Genomic DNA, 17,723 nt, shown 5'->3' on the forward strand with positions numbered 1-17,723 from the left:
GATTCAAGAAAAGGAGCTTCCTTAGAGGATTTAGAGATGATGCATAAATACTTTGAGAGCCACAGTGGGTCATTTTTCCTTCAATGGTTATTTAATTTTTCTGAGGAATTAACCTGCAATTTAAATCCCCCTTTTAGGAGAACTTATTTTTTTGTATCTTCTGCGTACCCCCACCCTCCTGCAAAACATGTTTAACAGACAGCAATTCTAAGAATGAAGTCACAATAATTAGTATTTTATGATACGTGAATTGTTGTCATTATATTTTTATCAATTACAGGGGAAAAAACCTTCAATAAAATTAATCAGTCTGGATATACTTCGTGAGTGACAAAAATTTTTAAAACTGATTTTTTTCCCCTTAGAATGCACTCTGAACATTAGGTGATCCAACCTAAATGAAGCCTCAAGTCATGCAATTTTCTCTACATATGACAAAATAAGGAATATACAATCTTGCAGATAAACATACATAAATGAAGAGACTATTCACAAGTTCCTAAAAGGTATGCAGGCAGACATTATTTTCTACTCCACATAGGCTTCTTACAAATACTTAAAAAGGTACACTCTCAAAGGCCAAGCAACAACCACCATTACCTTTAACAAAAAGAATTTTTTTTTTTTTCAATTATAGGAAAGGCTTTATTACAGTTTGAAAGACTGATATTTGGGGGAGAAAGGCACCAAATTGTTATTTTTACTATTTTTTGCATATGGTACAAAGGAGATAAGTTCCCACTCTGGAGTTTTAAACACATCTTGTCTTGGATCGGTGTGGCTTCTTGGGTGAGGTATCTGGGCTTCAGAGCTTAAAGCATTTCTCATTGTATCTATGAATAGTCACACAGCCATGATAGGACACTGGCCTGGGCATTGCAGCTACCCCTGTGATGATACTTGTTGCAGGATCATAACAGAGAATAGTGTCTGTGGCTTCTCCATTTTCCCGTCTTCCACCCAGGATATATATTTTACCATTACACACAGACATACCACAGTTTTCCTGTTTAACCAAATACATAAAAAAAAAAAAAATTAGCCAGCGAAGATAAGGGATTTGGTAACAAACTGACAAGTAAAATAATGCAAGCAGACATGAGCTAAGGTTCCCTTTTGCCCAACTCTTGTCCTGGATAATTTTATTAATACATGGATGAAGTGAGTGTTAAAATAGATTATATATTAGTAATTGGGGCCAAGATGTGGGAGGTAGGGTGGATATGGTAGACTGATAGAAGGGTTTTAACTTAATGGAAATTAAACAAAAATATCTTTGAAGAGCTTGGCTTTCTTCTCCTATTACAGGAAGTTTATTATAGAAAGTAGCTATTACATGACCAAGGAGTAAAAGCATTACTCATTACATGGCATTATCTAGTAGTTGAATGAATGAATGAAAGAAATATTTATAATCAAATTAACAAAACAGTGTTATTAGGGGGCCTTGGCTGGGACAAGCAAGTAACATTTTACAGTTAACTTTCCACACAATGGAATTCTTAGTTAAATTTTACTCTTCTCTGTCAATAACGTTATAAAGATGAGAGTAATTTTTCAAAGAAAGAATTGACACTAAAAATTGGCTCACTATTTCATGGATCTGGTTATGCTGGAGATCAAATATTCTTCCATTTACATTTAACTTTAATTCAGAAAGTTATTGCATCTTATTATCCTGGTTCCATATAACCAGCAATGAAATAGGTTTTATTAACAAGCTCAATAAGCATTTTTACTCAACCATATTTGTTGTATATAAATTTTGCTTTTGTAGAAGAAATTAAATCTTGATGGACTTATATAGAAGGCTATTATCTTCAGGCCTGAAAGAATTAGTGATTACTTAAAAATGCCTCTATTAGAGTTTATATATACCCAGAATGACCTGGCCCATTATCATTAATGAATGACACTTTTTTCCAAAATACCAAACCACCATGAATTGTACCAATATGGGCCAAATTATAATATTTTTCATTTAAAGTACAATGAGCTCTTTCTAGCTTTCTATAATGAGCACTAGAGAAATGTGATTCATTTTTACTTAACTGTGATATGAGACGGATAAAAGATTATACTCATTCTGTACCATGAAGCTGAAGAGCCCTTAGAAAAACTGTGTTACACTCAAACTCTATTCACTATCCTTATAGTCTATGCTGCATCTCTTATATATCCTGCATATAAGATTATCTGCATATAAAAGTTCTGAATACAATAAAAGCAAAAAATCTTTAATTTACAGATATAAGTTAATTCCTGCTATTGAACTTTATAGTTGTGAACTTTATAGATGATGATTCTAAAACAATATATAATTGTATGATCTGCTTATTAACATAATTTCAGATATTAATGATCACAATTAAATGAAGCAAGCAACCTTGAAAACAACTATTCCTATCAGGAAATTACTTCTACCAGATATAATAATTCGTTTCACACTATGTAAAATACTTACTGTTTGTTTATGCTATGTGTTTATTTATACTATGTGGAAAAATGTATTCTTCACTCAGGGGTAAGGGCAGCTAGTGAGAAAAATAATTTACCAATACTTGAAATTTTAATGTTATTTTTAAAGACTGAAATGAAACATGATCCTAATAATATTAAAAACCTGTCCTTAATTATTATTTTTATATACTTAAATGTTAAAATGTAACATTTTATGTTAAAAATGTTAAAATGCCAATAATACACAAAATAAATCAGATTTCTTTTACATTTAATTATTCTAATCTTTAATGACATTTTAAATACCTGGTCTACTGAAAACAAAATCTTCATCATTGATTTAAAAAAATATCCCACATTTTTTTTAAAGGATGTTCCTGACAGAGGTTAAAAAGCAAGATATGTTTAGAATAACAAGTGTGGCTTTTAGGAATTAGGCAAGGTCAAGAGGCATGGAAATAGTGAAGGACAAATAGAGAAATAGGCTGGGTCCATTAGGACTGTAAAAAGAGAGCTCATTTTTTTTTTAGCTGTTTTTCATCATTTAATATTCTAAGGATTTTTTAAAAAGCCATAGCTTTGGAATCACTTAACTGCCTACAATGAAATTAGTTTGACTTCTCCTTTTTCATTGATTAGCATTATAAAGGTAGGCAATCCCTTATAAATGGTTCAAAAATTACCTATCAGTAATGTATACATAGATATATTTAGTAGTATTGGCAGTAAGAATGAACAGGGAAGAGAAGATAATCCCAAAAATCTCAGTACTAGATTTGGACTTCTATGATTTGCCTTTGTTAGGTTTAATACACTTCTGATCTAAATGTTTTTTCCTTAAAATTACCAAAGTCAGTGTTGTTCATTATTTAATTAGAGAAAATGTGCCATGTGTGTCCTGTTATTTTTTCTTAGTTTTATCTAAATAATCTAGTTAAAACATATTAATTGTATGCCCTGCATAAAGCTACGTGCTGGCAATTATCTTCCTAAGCTCTGTTATTGTTTTGTACAGTATAGCCAAGTTCCATATGAACACTAATTCTTTGTCAACACTTGACCATAGGCCGGGCGTGGTGGCTCACTCCTGTAATCCTAACACTCCGGGAGGCCAAGGCGGGCGGATTGTTTGAGCTCAGTTCGAGACCAGCCTGAGCAAGAGTGAGACACCATCTCTACTAAAAATAGAAAGAAATTATATGGACAGCTAAAAATATATATAGAAAAAATTAGCGAGGCATGGTGGTGCATGCCTGTAGTCCCAGCTACTCGGGAGCCTGAGGCAGGAGGATCCCTTGAACCCAGGAGTTTGAGGTTGCTGTGACCTAGGCTGATGCCATGGCACTCTAGCCTGGGCAACAGAGTGAGACTCTGTCTCAAAAAAAAAAAAAACAACAAAAAAAACCACTTGACCATAATGAAAATTCTTATGTGGTAGGGCACATTCTCAACTCTACAGGGTTGGAGATTGTGCTTTCCAGGAGAGGGCACTGCGCTAGAGAAATGTGATTCGTTTTTTACTTAACTGTGATATGAGACAAATAAAAGATTATATTCATTCTGTACCATGAAGCTGAAGAGCCCTTAGAAAAACTGTGTTATACTCAAACTCTATTCATTATCCTTATACTCTATGCTGCATCTCTTATGTATCCTGCATATAAGATTATCTTAAAATTAGATCCCCCTCTGTTGCTTCATTTCCTAATTTGCTTACTTATTCAATAAATACAAGATATATAAGAGATGAGTTAGAACAAATAGTATCCTCAAGAAGATTGAATTCCAGTGTAGGAAATAAATATTTATACCCATAAAGGAATATATGACTGCCACAATTCTGGCCAAGGGAAACTCAGTTTGTTATAACTACCAAGTGATTCTTGAAAAATGAGTAGAATTACAAGTAGAGAAGGTAAAAAAGGCATGAGAGGTCAAGAGACAGCATGAATAAAGGCAAGAACATTTATTTTCCGTTTAGAAAATACAAACAACAGATACTTAATGTAATTGGGGTAAAGTTATAGAAAGTAAAGCCGAAAGAACAAGCAAAGGTCAGAAAATAGAAGGGCTAGAATGACATGGTAAAACTGTTAGATTTTATTCAGTAGGTTTCCAATCTGGGAAGACAGATAATTAGATTTGTTGGAAAATAATTGGTGGCAAAAGGGTTAGAGAGGCAAGATATTAGAGAAAGGAAAACTAATTAGATATTATTGTTTTTGTTTAGGTAAGAACTGACGAGAACTTGAACAAAAGTAGGAACAATAAGAATGGGAAAAATAAGAGAAACTCTTGAGGACATAGAACTGATATGCTGGATTGATTTAAATTAAGAGAAAGTGAGGAAAATCTAATAAATTAAGTTTCTAGGTTGCCTGGAAATATAAAAAAAGTAGGTTTGGGAATGAAGGTGAGTTCTATTTTAAGTTTAAAATCTTGTAACATCCATGAAAAATATCAAATAGGCAGTTGGAAATTTGAATTGAGACCATAGGAGAGAGGTTTCCATGGAGATAGACTTGGAAGTCATCAGTATGGAGTAGATGAGATCATTCAGGAATAGAGTATAAACTGGGAAGAAGGCAGAGAAAAAAGGCTCAAGGAATACCCATATTTAAGGAATAGGTAGAAAAATAAGAGAATATGAATGAGACTGAGGGGATTATTAGTAGTGACCTTTGAGAGTTCAAAATCTCTAGAGTGGTATGAGTATAGCCAGATTTCCAGCAGCAGAACCATCAAGCATTTTGGTGGTAGAAGGAAGGAGAGTAGAGCCATGAATCAAAAGGTTTAAAGGAAGGCATTTTGGGGGTGGCAGTGGAGGCAAGGAGTAGGGCTCCTGGTAGAGTGTGTGGATAAAACAGACCTGAGCACAACCATTTCCTTTGTAACAAAAACAACAAGTTCCCTAGCCTCTAGCAGAGAAGCAACCAGTCTGGGAACATTTCTTCCCTTCTGAAATGTGAGAAAGAGAGGGGATAAGGACTGGAGTAGGATTCTGAAAAAGGTCACGGGGAAAAAAAATCAGTAGCCCAAGTACAGCAGATACTTCACTATGGGATGGTAAAAAGGAAGTTATTTCAATAAAACAATTCCTCGGAGGGAGTTCAAAACAGGTACACCATAATGCTTTCTGTGGAGTTTTTTAAAATTATAAAATAATTCATGCATACATTAAGTATTTTAAAGTTAAAATTCCAGTGTTTTAATAATGATCATGTACTTGGTCCCCTCTTAGATTTAGATTTATTTTTCTTTTGGACTGTTTTTTTTTTTTTTTTTTTTTTTGAGACAGAGTCTCACTTTGTTGCCCAGGCTAGAGTGAGTGCCGTGGCGTCAGCTTAGCTCACAGCAACCTCAGACTCCTCGGCTTAAGCGATCCTACTGCCTCAGCCTCCCGAGTAGCTGGGACTACAGGCATGCGCCACTATGCCCGGCTAATTTTTTCTATATAGAATTTTAGTTGTCCATATAATGTCTTTCTATTTTTAGTAGAGACGGGGTCTCGCTCTTGCTCAGGCTGGTCTTGAACTCCTGACCTCGAGCGATCCACCCGCCTCGGCCTCCCAGAGTGCTAGGATTACAGGCGTGAGCCACCGCGCCCGGCCTGGACTGTTTTATGTTATTACCTGTCGGCTGAATGTATTCTGTACATGCATCCAGTAATCTTCAACTGGATCGTAACAGTATATTGCCTTCGTCAGTCCACCAGCAACATATATCAGGTTGTTTAGGGATACGGCTGTTATACACCTCTTGGCAATTGGAATAGCTGCACGAAGTAGCCAAGAATTGGTTTCTGGATCATAAGATTGAACCTAATAATATATAAAAATATTTAATTATAATTTCTAAACAAAAATATAAATTTATTTAATAGTCAATACATAGAAACATGATTAAAAATAAAATACCATTAATCCAGAGAATTAAGGAAGGTTAGCCTGACAGTGAAATGTCTGAATTATGAAAATTCTCAAAAAAAATGCAGATTTATTACTGTCAAGCAGAAGAGAATAACAGATTGTTTCTAGGATGAATGATCACCAGGTTTATTTTACTTATTTCCACTGAAATTAACAATCTAAATTTTTTAAAAAATTGTGTTATATAGGATAACCATACCTCAATCTGAATACAATTTCTTTACACTTTTAGGGAGTCCTTTCTTCAAAAGAACACAAGTAAAGCTCAATTCAGTATATTCTGAATTATCACAAATTCTGAATTAATGAATTCTAAATGAATAACATTTGACCACATTATATTTAAATTTAATTTGGAAAAAAATTAATTGACTGATAAAATTCAGTTAACACTGCTAAACCAATTAGGAATTAGGCACTTGTTTCCAGAATAAACATGGTATTCCTGGGATGTCAGGATGGTACGTTCTTTTGTCCCAGGAGTGCAATGAACCGCAGTAACTTTGAGCCATCCTCTATTAACACGACAGAGGTTTCCTTTCCTATTCTCTGTCCTAAAAAATACTATACAAGTGTATAGAAAATGACCCAGTTGGAAGCGATATATTTACTGTGTCTTGCCCTTTGCTAATTCACTTCCCAACTGTGTTTTGTGTGAATAATTTTTAGATTCTATAGATGATAGCAGTAAAAGGCTCAGAATAATTTATATAGTATAAGACTTTGACGATTAATCTCATTTCAAAAAGATTGTATCACATTTGTTATAGCAAATTTTTACACATACTAAGGTCTCACTTTAGCAATCCAGAATTCAGTGTTTTCCCCTCAAAATTGTAAGGTACCAAACAGTTTTTAAAAGACCCCCTCACACCTCCTTACCTAGCTACATACTTGCTAAGAGTCTTCTGTATTTCCCTTCTTATAGATACCATTGGTAATTTCTTTAAGAGAATAGGGCTTACCTTATCAGAACAAGTATTATCATCAGGTCCTCCACCAATCACAAACAATTTGCCTACACAGCTAGTCACTGCAGGAGAACTCACTGCTTCCTTAAGGGGAGCAACTTCAGTCCATCGATTTGAAAAGGAATCGTAACATTCTACGCTGCTAAGTCTGTTTTGCCCATCATAGCCTCCAACAACATATACCTGTATGTGAAATACATGGGAAAAAAATCTTAATTATCAAAAGTCTGAATTCTGAACTAGTTGATTAAAGATGGATCTCTCCCCTTTAAAAAGCCCTTGATAACCACATTTATAATATAATTAGCTCAGAGTTTCTGAGAATTTTTTTTTTTTTATCATCACACCACTGCCACCACCATGGAGGTATTTTTTCCTAATAACTCCTCCCTCAATGAAATTTTAATATTACAGATAAATTGTATATCTGTTTACCTTACTTTATGTATATCTGCATGCCTTACTTTCATGTGTAAGGCATGAAAGAGTATTATTTATACATGAAAGAGTATTATTTTTTTCACCTCTGAAGAACCAATATTTACCATCCCCTTGGGGGTAATATTGTTCACACTGAGAGTTGTATGATTTAGCTTAAATATTTATACTCATGAATAATGAAATATTTGATTATTATAAGGTAATAAAGCTATGAAATAAAAATATTATGTAAGGATTACTAGACTGTAAGAACTTTGAAGGCAGATCTACCTTTTAGCCCCTGAAGTGCCTAGAAAAGTACTTGATACATAATGAACTCTATACTCTATATTTCAAAGAGCTTTCACATACATTTTCCTTTCACAAATATGAGAAAGGTAGCACAAATTAATATCTTTATATGATAGGCGAACTAATCAATAAGATTTTTCTTTTTTTTTTGAGACAGGGTCTCATTCTGTCACTCTGGCTAGAGTGCTGTGGCATCTTCATAGCTCACAGCAACCTCAAATTCTTGGGCTTAAGGTGATCCTCTTGCCTCAGCCTCCCAAGGAGCTGGGGCTATAGGCACGCACCACCACACCCAGCTAATTTTTTCTATTTCTTGTAGAGATGGGGTCTTGCTCTTGTTCAGGCTGGTCTTGAAGTCCTGACTTCAAGCAGTCCTCCTGCCTCGGCCTCCCAAAGTAAGATATTTATTAAGCATCATGGGATATATAAGAAATACATTTTCTTTTTTAACCTAAAGAAGCTCTTCAGCTTAACATTCACATTTCTCTTAATGGACAGTCATCATCAATTCTTCCCTCCATATCTAATTAACTATTAGGCTCTACTGAACCTTCTTCCACATCATCTCTTGAATCCATCCCTTCCTTTTGTTTCCCATTGCCACCACCCTACTTCAGGGTCCACATCGTTTCATACCTCTCAAATAACCTCTTGATCTTCACTGTTGTGCTCTCTACACCACAGATTAATCTTCCTAAAACACCTCTTCAATTCCCTTAATAGTTAACAATGAATGTCTAAGGGTCAAGGCCAAATTTCATACCTTGTAATTCAGATTTACCCACAATTTATTTTTCTGTGCTCCTCCAAATTTTCACAGTGCCACTTCTATCATGCATTTCTCACATAGGTTAAAATGATCTGCTGGTGGTTTTGTGCCCCCAATACTATGAAGCTCATACAGGTTAAGTAACTTACAAAAGGCCACACAGCTATAAGGGGTATGAAACCTGTGGCACAATGTAGCAATTATGGGCATAGGCTTTGAAGCCAGGACAGCTGGGTTCATATCTAGCTCTGCCACCCAACATTAAGGGCAGTTTATCTATCCTCTTTGAGACTCAGTATTTATTTTAATTTTAAAATGTAGACAATAATAATATCTATTACGTGATATCATTTTGAGGATTATTTATAAACCAAGTTTAGAAAAAACTTTGTCTTTATACACAAAGTTCCATTAAATAGTCTCTATGATTCCTTCCTGCTCTAAGATTCTATACTCCAAACCATTCTAGGTTTTCTTAACAGAGTATTTATAAATTCTAATAATTTTATAACCTTGAATTCAACCTATAATTTTTAGGTTAATGATTTACATGAATCAAATACTTGCTGTGTAAGATGGGAATGATTCTTTTTATTTCTTGATTTAGTGCTTCCAGGCTTTGGGCACTTTCAAGTCAAGTATATTAATATTTGCCAAATAAATTTGAGTTTACCAATACATATATGGTTTTTAGACATCAGTCATTGTCATTTGCCTTTATATGTCTAGACTAAATAATTATAATCTTTTTTAGTCACACATCATCTTCTTCCAATCCCTTTATTTTAGCCCCTGTTTTCCAGTAATATTTTGTCATTCTTGAGGCATAGCTATTAAAACCATATATAATACAGGAGGTACAGATAAACCAATGGTCTTAGAAAAGATTCTATTAATATTCATATTTTATTTCCAGTACATCTCTCTCAAGGTCCTTACTATTTCATTGGCCTTGTCGACAGCAGCAGCATACTAAATCGAGGTCCGTAAGAATCAGCAATAGCTTTTAAGCTATGTTTTGAGAAGCTCTAGTAGTCTATAGCATCGAGGTTTTAGGAAACCTCTGTGGGGAAATAGGGCATGGAGGACTGATGGGAGCCTGCATGGGAAGGGCTCCAGCCCATCATCTCTGTTTCAACTAGAGAAGTTCTGTTTTTACACTGGCGACTCTGAAATGTCTCCATAGGAGGAAGTAAGAGGCAGCAATTTTTTTAGAAAATGGTGCTAGCAGACTAGTTAAAGATATATGAGCAAGCAAGGATGCTGCTTTTACTGAGATTGTTCATTACTTTGAGGTGGCTTTGGAGGAGCTGAAAGAGACAAGGACAGGGAGAAGCTAAAAACTCTAAGTTACTCCTTGGTACAACTGCTGTATTTTTTTTTTAGTATATACAAATTGGGCAGCACCCCATCTATAATAAATACAAAGGTCCTCTAAACTGCTGTGTTTTTATTTGTTTCAGGAAATAGATCTTTATACTAGATTTAACTTTTAAAAAGCGGGTATACAGGTTTATCATCCCAAATCTGAAAATCTGAAATTCATAATGCTCCAAAATTCAAATGCATTTGAGTGAGGACATGATACTCAAAGGAAATGCTCATTAGAGCATTTCAGATTTTGGATGTTGAACCAGTATGATGCAAATGTTACATAATCTGAAAAAATCTGAAATCTGAAATACTTCTGGTCCTAAGCATTTCGGATAAGGGATACCTAATGGGTGCGGTGCACACCATCTGGGGAATGGACACGCTTGAAGCTCTGACTCGGTGAGGCAAAGGCAAAATATGTAACCTAAACATTTGTACCCTTGTAATCTGCTGAAATAAAAAAAAAAATTAAAAAATAATAAGTAAATAAAAACTAAACTAAAATAAAAAGGTTGGAAAACACCAGCCTACAGCTGGTTCTCCAGTTCCTAAGGACAGTTCAGAACCCAAAATACGTGTTAATATTTTTTATGATATTCATTAGCTGCAGCCAAGAACACGTTTTCCTTAAAATATGTTGGTGAGTTTATCTTAATATTTAAATTCATTTTGTCTCTACTTGCACAAATAAAAAAGATAAAGTAACATCACTTTAGATAAATATATCTCTGCTTGACTGCCAAAGTCAGTTAAGAAGAAAAAAACTGCTTGAATTAGACATTGGCCTGCCTCTGTATTTGATGTAACTCCTTTACTTGCCAATGCTTCTTAGGCATTTGGACTCCAATGGTGCATGAAAAGAGAAATGTGCTGCACTGCCACGAATGCCAAATTGGGAGAACAAAATATCCATTCAAAAGTACAGTGTAATATTGTTTATATCTTCAGTTTATCTACTGAGGTTAGAAATGGGAGGAAGTAAAATTTGAATCCAAAATAGCCAGAGGGAGAGTAAAATGAAGGATTCAGCTGTGGCATTTATTTTGGAAATGTGCCAGCAATAGTAATAAAAAGTGGTTTCTCTTACTTTACCAAGGAGGACAGCCATTTTGTGACGCCATCTGCCTTTGTTTAGAGAGGCAACTCTAATCCAAATATTTAACTGTGAGTTATAAATCCAGACATCACGGCTATTGATTCTTCCACCTTTAAATGCAAAACAATGCACACACAATAATATATCACCAAGCGATCTACGCCACCAAAGCACAGGTAATAAAAACGTAGGATTTATTCACCTAGTTCAAGAATATGAGAATTCAGTTCAATAAATAAAACAAGGACCTCTTAAAGTTTAATGGAAACAGTTTTACAGGCAGATTTAAACTTTGCCAATTGGTATCTTGAGAAGTAATGATTATATGCCCAAAATAATAAAATACAGAATATAAATTTTACAAATGTATAAGATTGTTAATTTAAAAGTCAGACATCAGGAACACCCAAATAACAGAATTATTCTAAAAATATTTTTAAAAATAACCCATTTTTAAAAAGTACACTACTGTAGAAAATAAAGCATGCATTGTTATATCATTCAATGGATAGTAATATAATAATCTGTAAAGCTGGTAAAATTATTTTACCAATAACAGGCTTCCCACCATAGATAATGTAGCTATTCTTTGTATAAGTCTGTCATTTTATTGTCTGATTTTAAAGGTAACATATCACATATCATAAGAAAGTTCAAGTTAAGAATTTTAAAGAAAATCCCATTTTATAAACTTTTGGGACAAGTTCAGAAAACATGGATTCTATGAGTACTTCTGCCTTTGCATACTTTACCATGTTCCACAAAACAAACAGGTAAAAACTAAAATATGATATGATTAAAGGCATTTGCTGGTGGATCTTTTGTATATAAATCATTCTGTATCATCTTGTGCCTGTTTTTAAGAGCAAAACATCATTCCCAATTGAGTTGTATAAACTGATCTGCCTAAAGTGGGCGTATTCATATTTCACTACTTTCCTTTAAGACAGCTATTGTTTAAAATAGCCCAGCGGTATCCAAATTAAAAGTAGCTACTGTAATAATTCCATATTTACCTGAAACAAGAATATCATTCCTTAGAGCACACACTGCATACTCTGATTTTGTAAATTCTGGAAGCTTAGCCAAAGATTTCCATTCTCCTGTTACAGGATCATAGCACTCAGTGTACGGAAGATTAAATCCTCCAACTCGTTCACATCCTCCAACAACAACTATCACCTCAGAAAAGCCAGTGGACCTAAAATAATTATTATTAGAATGCACAAAAAATGTTAAATTAAAATATACTCAGGATTTTTTAAAACCCTAGAAACAAACCACACACAATTATAAACAGTCAAATTTATTCTCTGTGCACCTGCCAAACACACAGGCCGGCAATCACTTACTTTGAGAACATTTACAGGGTAATTAATGACATCATTATTCCACAGAAAATTTCTATGGGTTATTTTTTTCTATTGGTTTTGACTTAAAAACTATAAAGCAGTCCAAAGATGTTATCTAACCCAACTGGAACCCTGGTAATATTAAGGATGACTTTCAAATGCAGTTTTGCAGCAATTCCACAAAAAGGTAAGATAATGCATTTTTCTAACTGTAGGAAAATGGTGCTTTTTTAATCAGATTGCTAGTTCTAAAAAGTAATTCATAGTATAATCCAAATACCCTTTAAAGGAGTATATATATGTATTTGTTCAGAAATTAATTTTTTAAATACAAAGACAAGTAAATTAAGGTAATCTAACTCAAAATGTTGGGCAGACAGCTAACAGAGTTTATAACAAAGAATGTTAAAGAAAAAAAGCATGATGAAGAATTGTACCTAACATATATTCAATACTATGTAAAAAATGTGCCTGGAAAGAATGTACCAAAATGCTAATGATGGTTGTCTCTGAATTGTGTGGCCCTCTCTTTCTTTTTTTGTTTCTTTTTCTTTCTTTCTTTTTTTTTTATTTTAGAGATGGGGTCTCACTCTGTTGCCCAGGCTGGAGTGCAGTGGCACAATCACAACTCATTGCAGCCCCTAATTCCTGGGCTCAAGCAATCCTCCTGCCTCAGCCTTCTGAGTAGCTGGGACTACAGGTACATACCACGATGGCTGGCTCCCTCTTTCTATTAATACCATTGTGAATTTTCAAACCAGTAATGAGCCTGGGCTATTTTTATACTGGGAAAAATGACTTTTAAAACCATGAAGAGAATCTTAATGTTTATGTTAATTACTGGCTTCTCTTGTTTTACAATTTAAATTTAAGATAGAGAAGGAAAAACCAAAAGCTTATCCAAGATTTTTTTTTGTTCATAAGGCTCAATAGATAGTTTTGGAATTTAAAAATTTTTAGGCTTCCCCCCACCCACAAATATAATCCAAATGAAAAAGTCTTGTGATTACATTTTATGGTCCTACAAGTTAAGTCTCATAAAGAAAAATGCCAACAGGCCGGGCGCAGTGGCTCACACCTGTAACCCTAGCACTCTGGGAGGCTGAGGCGGGAGGATCAGGAGTTCGAGACCGGCCTGAGCAAGAGCGAGACCACGTCACCATTAAAAACAAAAAAAAAAGGTAAAAAAAAAAATGCCAACCATCCTTCTCTTACTTAAATATACAAAGGAAAAAAGACCACATCAATTCACACTCATTTGTAGTTTTAGTCAGTGTATGTTACACAATTATACTAGAAAAAAACAAAATAAGCAATATTGGTATGTCTCCTTTAACAGAGCTATTCTAGCTACATTTATTTACTCAAAGCTATTTCAACTAAGTGAATCATTCACCTATTCTATGCCAGACATACTTTTTCCATTATAAAATCAGAAAAACATAAGATAGAAAAGAATTTTGTTCATACATGCAACAAAAATTACTTTTAGGAATCCAGCAAGTTATATAACCCTAACCTAGTATATAGTAAAACAGTAACGGAGGAACCTAAATATTATCAGTAATGTTTACTATTTTTAGAGTTACTATAATTCCAAAAAGAAAATATTAAAAATAAAGAGAGCATAGTACCAGATACTTCTTTCCATAGAAATATCAATTCCTAAAACCACACTTAAAATCTAAGACAAATCTATGTGATATTCCTCAGTCTTATGTATTGATCAATCAAAATGAAATTGCTAAATACTGTTACTGGAGTTAAATCACTTCTAATTGTTTTATTATAAAATCCAGAGTAATTATTTTATATTATAGCATTTTGTTTTATACTTTCCTTATAGCGTTTTACTTTGTTTTATACTTTCCCTCTGCTCAAACTTGTTTGCCTTTTACAAGACTTCTTAGCCCAATAAACATATATTATCTGTTTTTGTATCTTGGAACAGGAAGAGAAAACTCCATGAAAAGCTAATTGTTAAAACATGTAGTCCACAAAGTAAAGGATAACTTCAGTGTCTATTGGCACGTGTATTTATCTGAAAGGATCAACAAGCTAGGAGTTTTGCCTGTATTGAAGGTCCTATTTGCAACCACATGGTTTTTAACTTAATTAGATACAAGTCTGGTGTTCTCATTCGAAACTGTTAACCCAATAAAAGGGTTATTTCTTGGGCTTAGAAAAATACTTATTTCAGACAGAGAGCTGACTGCCTTAAAGTAAATAGGTTACCCCATCTGATAATGGCAAGTAGAACAAAAAGGCAGTCAAGGTGATAGTATAGCATTAATAAAATTCTGGATACCCATGTAGTATATTTTTAGAGTGAATGTCACTTTATTTCACACTCTATTTCATTAATTCTTTAACATAAAAATTCTGATTTTCTGATATAATAAAATAACAAATATTTGTTGCTTTAGTATTAAATCTCACCATTTGTTCCTAGGAAAACATGATGACCAAATTATCCTTTTTACAATGGTAATACATTTAAAAAAATTTATCATCTCCTTTTATCATAAATTTGAAAAAGATCAAATTAAAAGATCATATTCTTTGATTTATGTAAAAGATAAATTATAAATCCACAAGAGCTTTTGTTATGACAAGAGGTCTGTTTGTTGTCTGTGGTAAACTCTTACTCTGTAAATCTATATCTTGCTCTTGCTCTGTAAACCTCTCCTTGTCCTTCCTCAATAAACTTTATTTCATGCATGCAAACATAAAAAATCCACAAGGTACGCTAAACCAAATCAACAAAACAGGTCATCATTATCAGATTCACTTAAAAATATCAAAAGGTGAAATATAGGAATTGAAATTGAAATATAGGAATTGCTGGCTAAAATAACAGACCTGCTTATAATTAATGTCAAATATGCCAGAGACATGTGAAGTGCCAAACTATCTTCCATCAACAAAAAGGGTTGAAAAGTGATCCTGGCTAATAAGAATAACTGGCTATTAAGAATATTAAAAAAAAATACACACAATAGAAAAGGAAGTGTGTTTCCAGGTAGTGGGAAGTTGGAAAGGAGAAGGGAAAGATGTTAGTGATACTGTCTATTCACCATTCCCAAACTCAAAAATATCTGAAAATGAAACCAAAATAATGGACTAAAGTAGAGATCTGAGACTTTAAGCCTTAAAGAGACAGAATGGTTCTCTAGTCTGTTAGATATGACGGTTACCAAATTCAATGTATTGATTTATCCAAAGAAAGAACTATTTATCAGAAGAGGGAATGTATCAGCCCTAGAAGCAATAAGTAATGAACAAATGAATGAAAGAGTAGATAATCACAGAGGCAAACATTTGCTGTATCCATTCAAGTTACTATCTAAGGACAAAAAGACTCTTAAGCTAAGCTAACTTGAACATTACTGGTTTTTTGGCAACAATATTTTTACGGTCAGTGAGACTTCCTCAACCTATACTAGCTGAGATGACTCCAGTTCTAAAGGTCTACTATTAACAACTCCCTTGGTTTGGATTCCATGCTTGCCAAACAACCTTTGAATATGCTGGGCAGACTGACTTAAAATATCTAGTCTGCTTGACAGTTCCATTTCTTATTACAAATAAACATATGTAGATTAGAAGATAAATGAATTAATCAGTCTTTCATAATTAATGTTAACTCTGCCCCTAATAGTCTCATCTATTCTTACTGTTTCTGAGCGTAGAAGAATCACTGAATCATTAAGAATTTAACAACATAAATGACCCCTTAAGACTGCAATCCCAGACCCCCAGGCCATGGCGTGTTAGGAATCAGGCTGCACTGTAGGAGCTGAGCAGGAGATGATCAAGAGAAACTTCATCTGTATTTACAGCCGCTCCCCATTGCTTGCATCACCGCCTGAGCTCCACCTCCTGTCAGATCAGCAGGGGCATTAGATTCTCATAGGAGCATAAACTCTACTGTAAACTGCACACGTGAGGGATCAAGGTTGCATGCTCCTTATGAGAATCTAATGCCTGATGATCTGAGATGGAGCTGAGGCGGTGATGCTAGTGCTAGAGAGCAGCTGCAAATACAGATTATCATTAGCAAAGAGGTTTTGACTGTACAATAAATGTAACGAACTTGAATCATCCTGAAACCATCCCCCTCCCAATTTCCTGACCATGGAAAAACTGTCTTCCATGAAACCAGTCCCTGGTGCCAAAAAGGTTGGAGACTGCTGCCTTAAGACATTTATACCAGCCATAAGCCTTAGAGCTTTCCAACTTGGTGAGGACATAGTATCAACTTGTGCGGTAGGGCTTTTTACCCCAAACTGCAAAATATGGGATGGCTTCTATTAGGAAATGGCTGTATTGGTCAAAAGACTCGAAATGGCTACTTTTCAAAATCAGCAATAATCTAAGAATTTATCATCAGGAACTAATCTATAGATGTGCTTAAATATTTAGCCACAAATATGCTCATCTTACTTAATGGTAAAAAATCAAAAACAACTTAAATGTGGGGGAGGGGTGGTTATGTTATATTGTAGTAGATTTCATGCCATGAAAATACATTTACCACATATTAAGTCATAAAAACAGACTATGAAATGGATAACAATCCTGTAAATGAAATAAATTCATAGAAAAATAGAAGAATAAAGCCAAATATTCACAGTGTTACCTCTTGGAGGTGAGAATATAGGTGATATTTTTTGCTTATCTCATTCTCTAAATTTTCTCCAATTACTAATAACATATAAATTACTCCAGCCCCACCATCCCCAAGTTAAGAAAGAACAAAAGAAAAAAAAAACCTCACATCTTACTATTAATGGCCACTACTGGGCATCTGGTCAACCTACCACGGGATGGGGTTTTTAGTCATTACATTTCTGCTCTCATTGTCATAGGTTGCTGTCCAGAGAAGGGTGTCTGGCTGAATCAGAGATTGTCTCTCCCCAAGAGAAGGAGAGATTCAGTCTCCCTATGTGACAGAACTTGTACTATTTAATACCTTAAACCTATAACCCATGAATGGCCATATTCAGCCAGACTAATGAGTGAGAACGATGCAGACAT

At 34.3% G+C, this 17,723-nt stretch overlaps 1 protein-coding gene across 1 annotated transcript in view; it reads right to left on the reverse strand.

The window, feature by feature from the left end:
• Nucleotides 1-321: 321 nt before the first annotated feature.
• The window catches only part of KLHL24 (kelch like family member 24), a 34,376-nt gene continuing 16,974 nt past the window's right edge, over nucleotides 322-17,723 (reverse strand). Inside the window, exons 4-8 of the mRNA XM_069472867.1 lie at nucleotides 12,348-12,532; nucleotides 11,323-11,441; nucleotides 7,355-7,543; nucleotides 6,093-6,281; nucleotides 322-1,006 (exon numbers count right to left, since the gene is read on the reverse strand). Of these exons, the coding sequence (XP_069328968.1) occupies nucleotides 806-1,006; nucleotides 6,093-6,281; nucleotides 7,355-7,543; nucleotides 11,323-11,441; nucleotides 12,348-12,532 (883 nt within the window). The 3' untranslated portion in view covers nucleotides 322-805. The remainder of the gene's footprint in view (nucleotides 1,007-6,092; nucleotides 6,282-7,354; nucleotides 7,544-11,322; nucleotides 11,442-12,347; nucleotides 12,533-17,723) is intronic.

The sequence above is a fragment of the Eulemur rufifrons genome, chromosome 7 (genome assembly GCF_041146395.1).
Source record: "Eulemur rufifrons isolate Redbay chromosome 7, OSU_ERuf_1, whole genome shotgun sequence".
Lineage (NCBI taxonomy): Eukaryota > Metazoa > Chordata > Mammalia > Primates > Lemuridae > Eulemur > Eulemur rufifrons.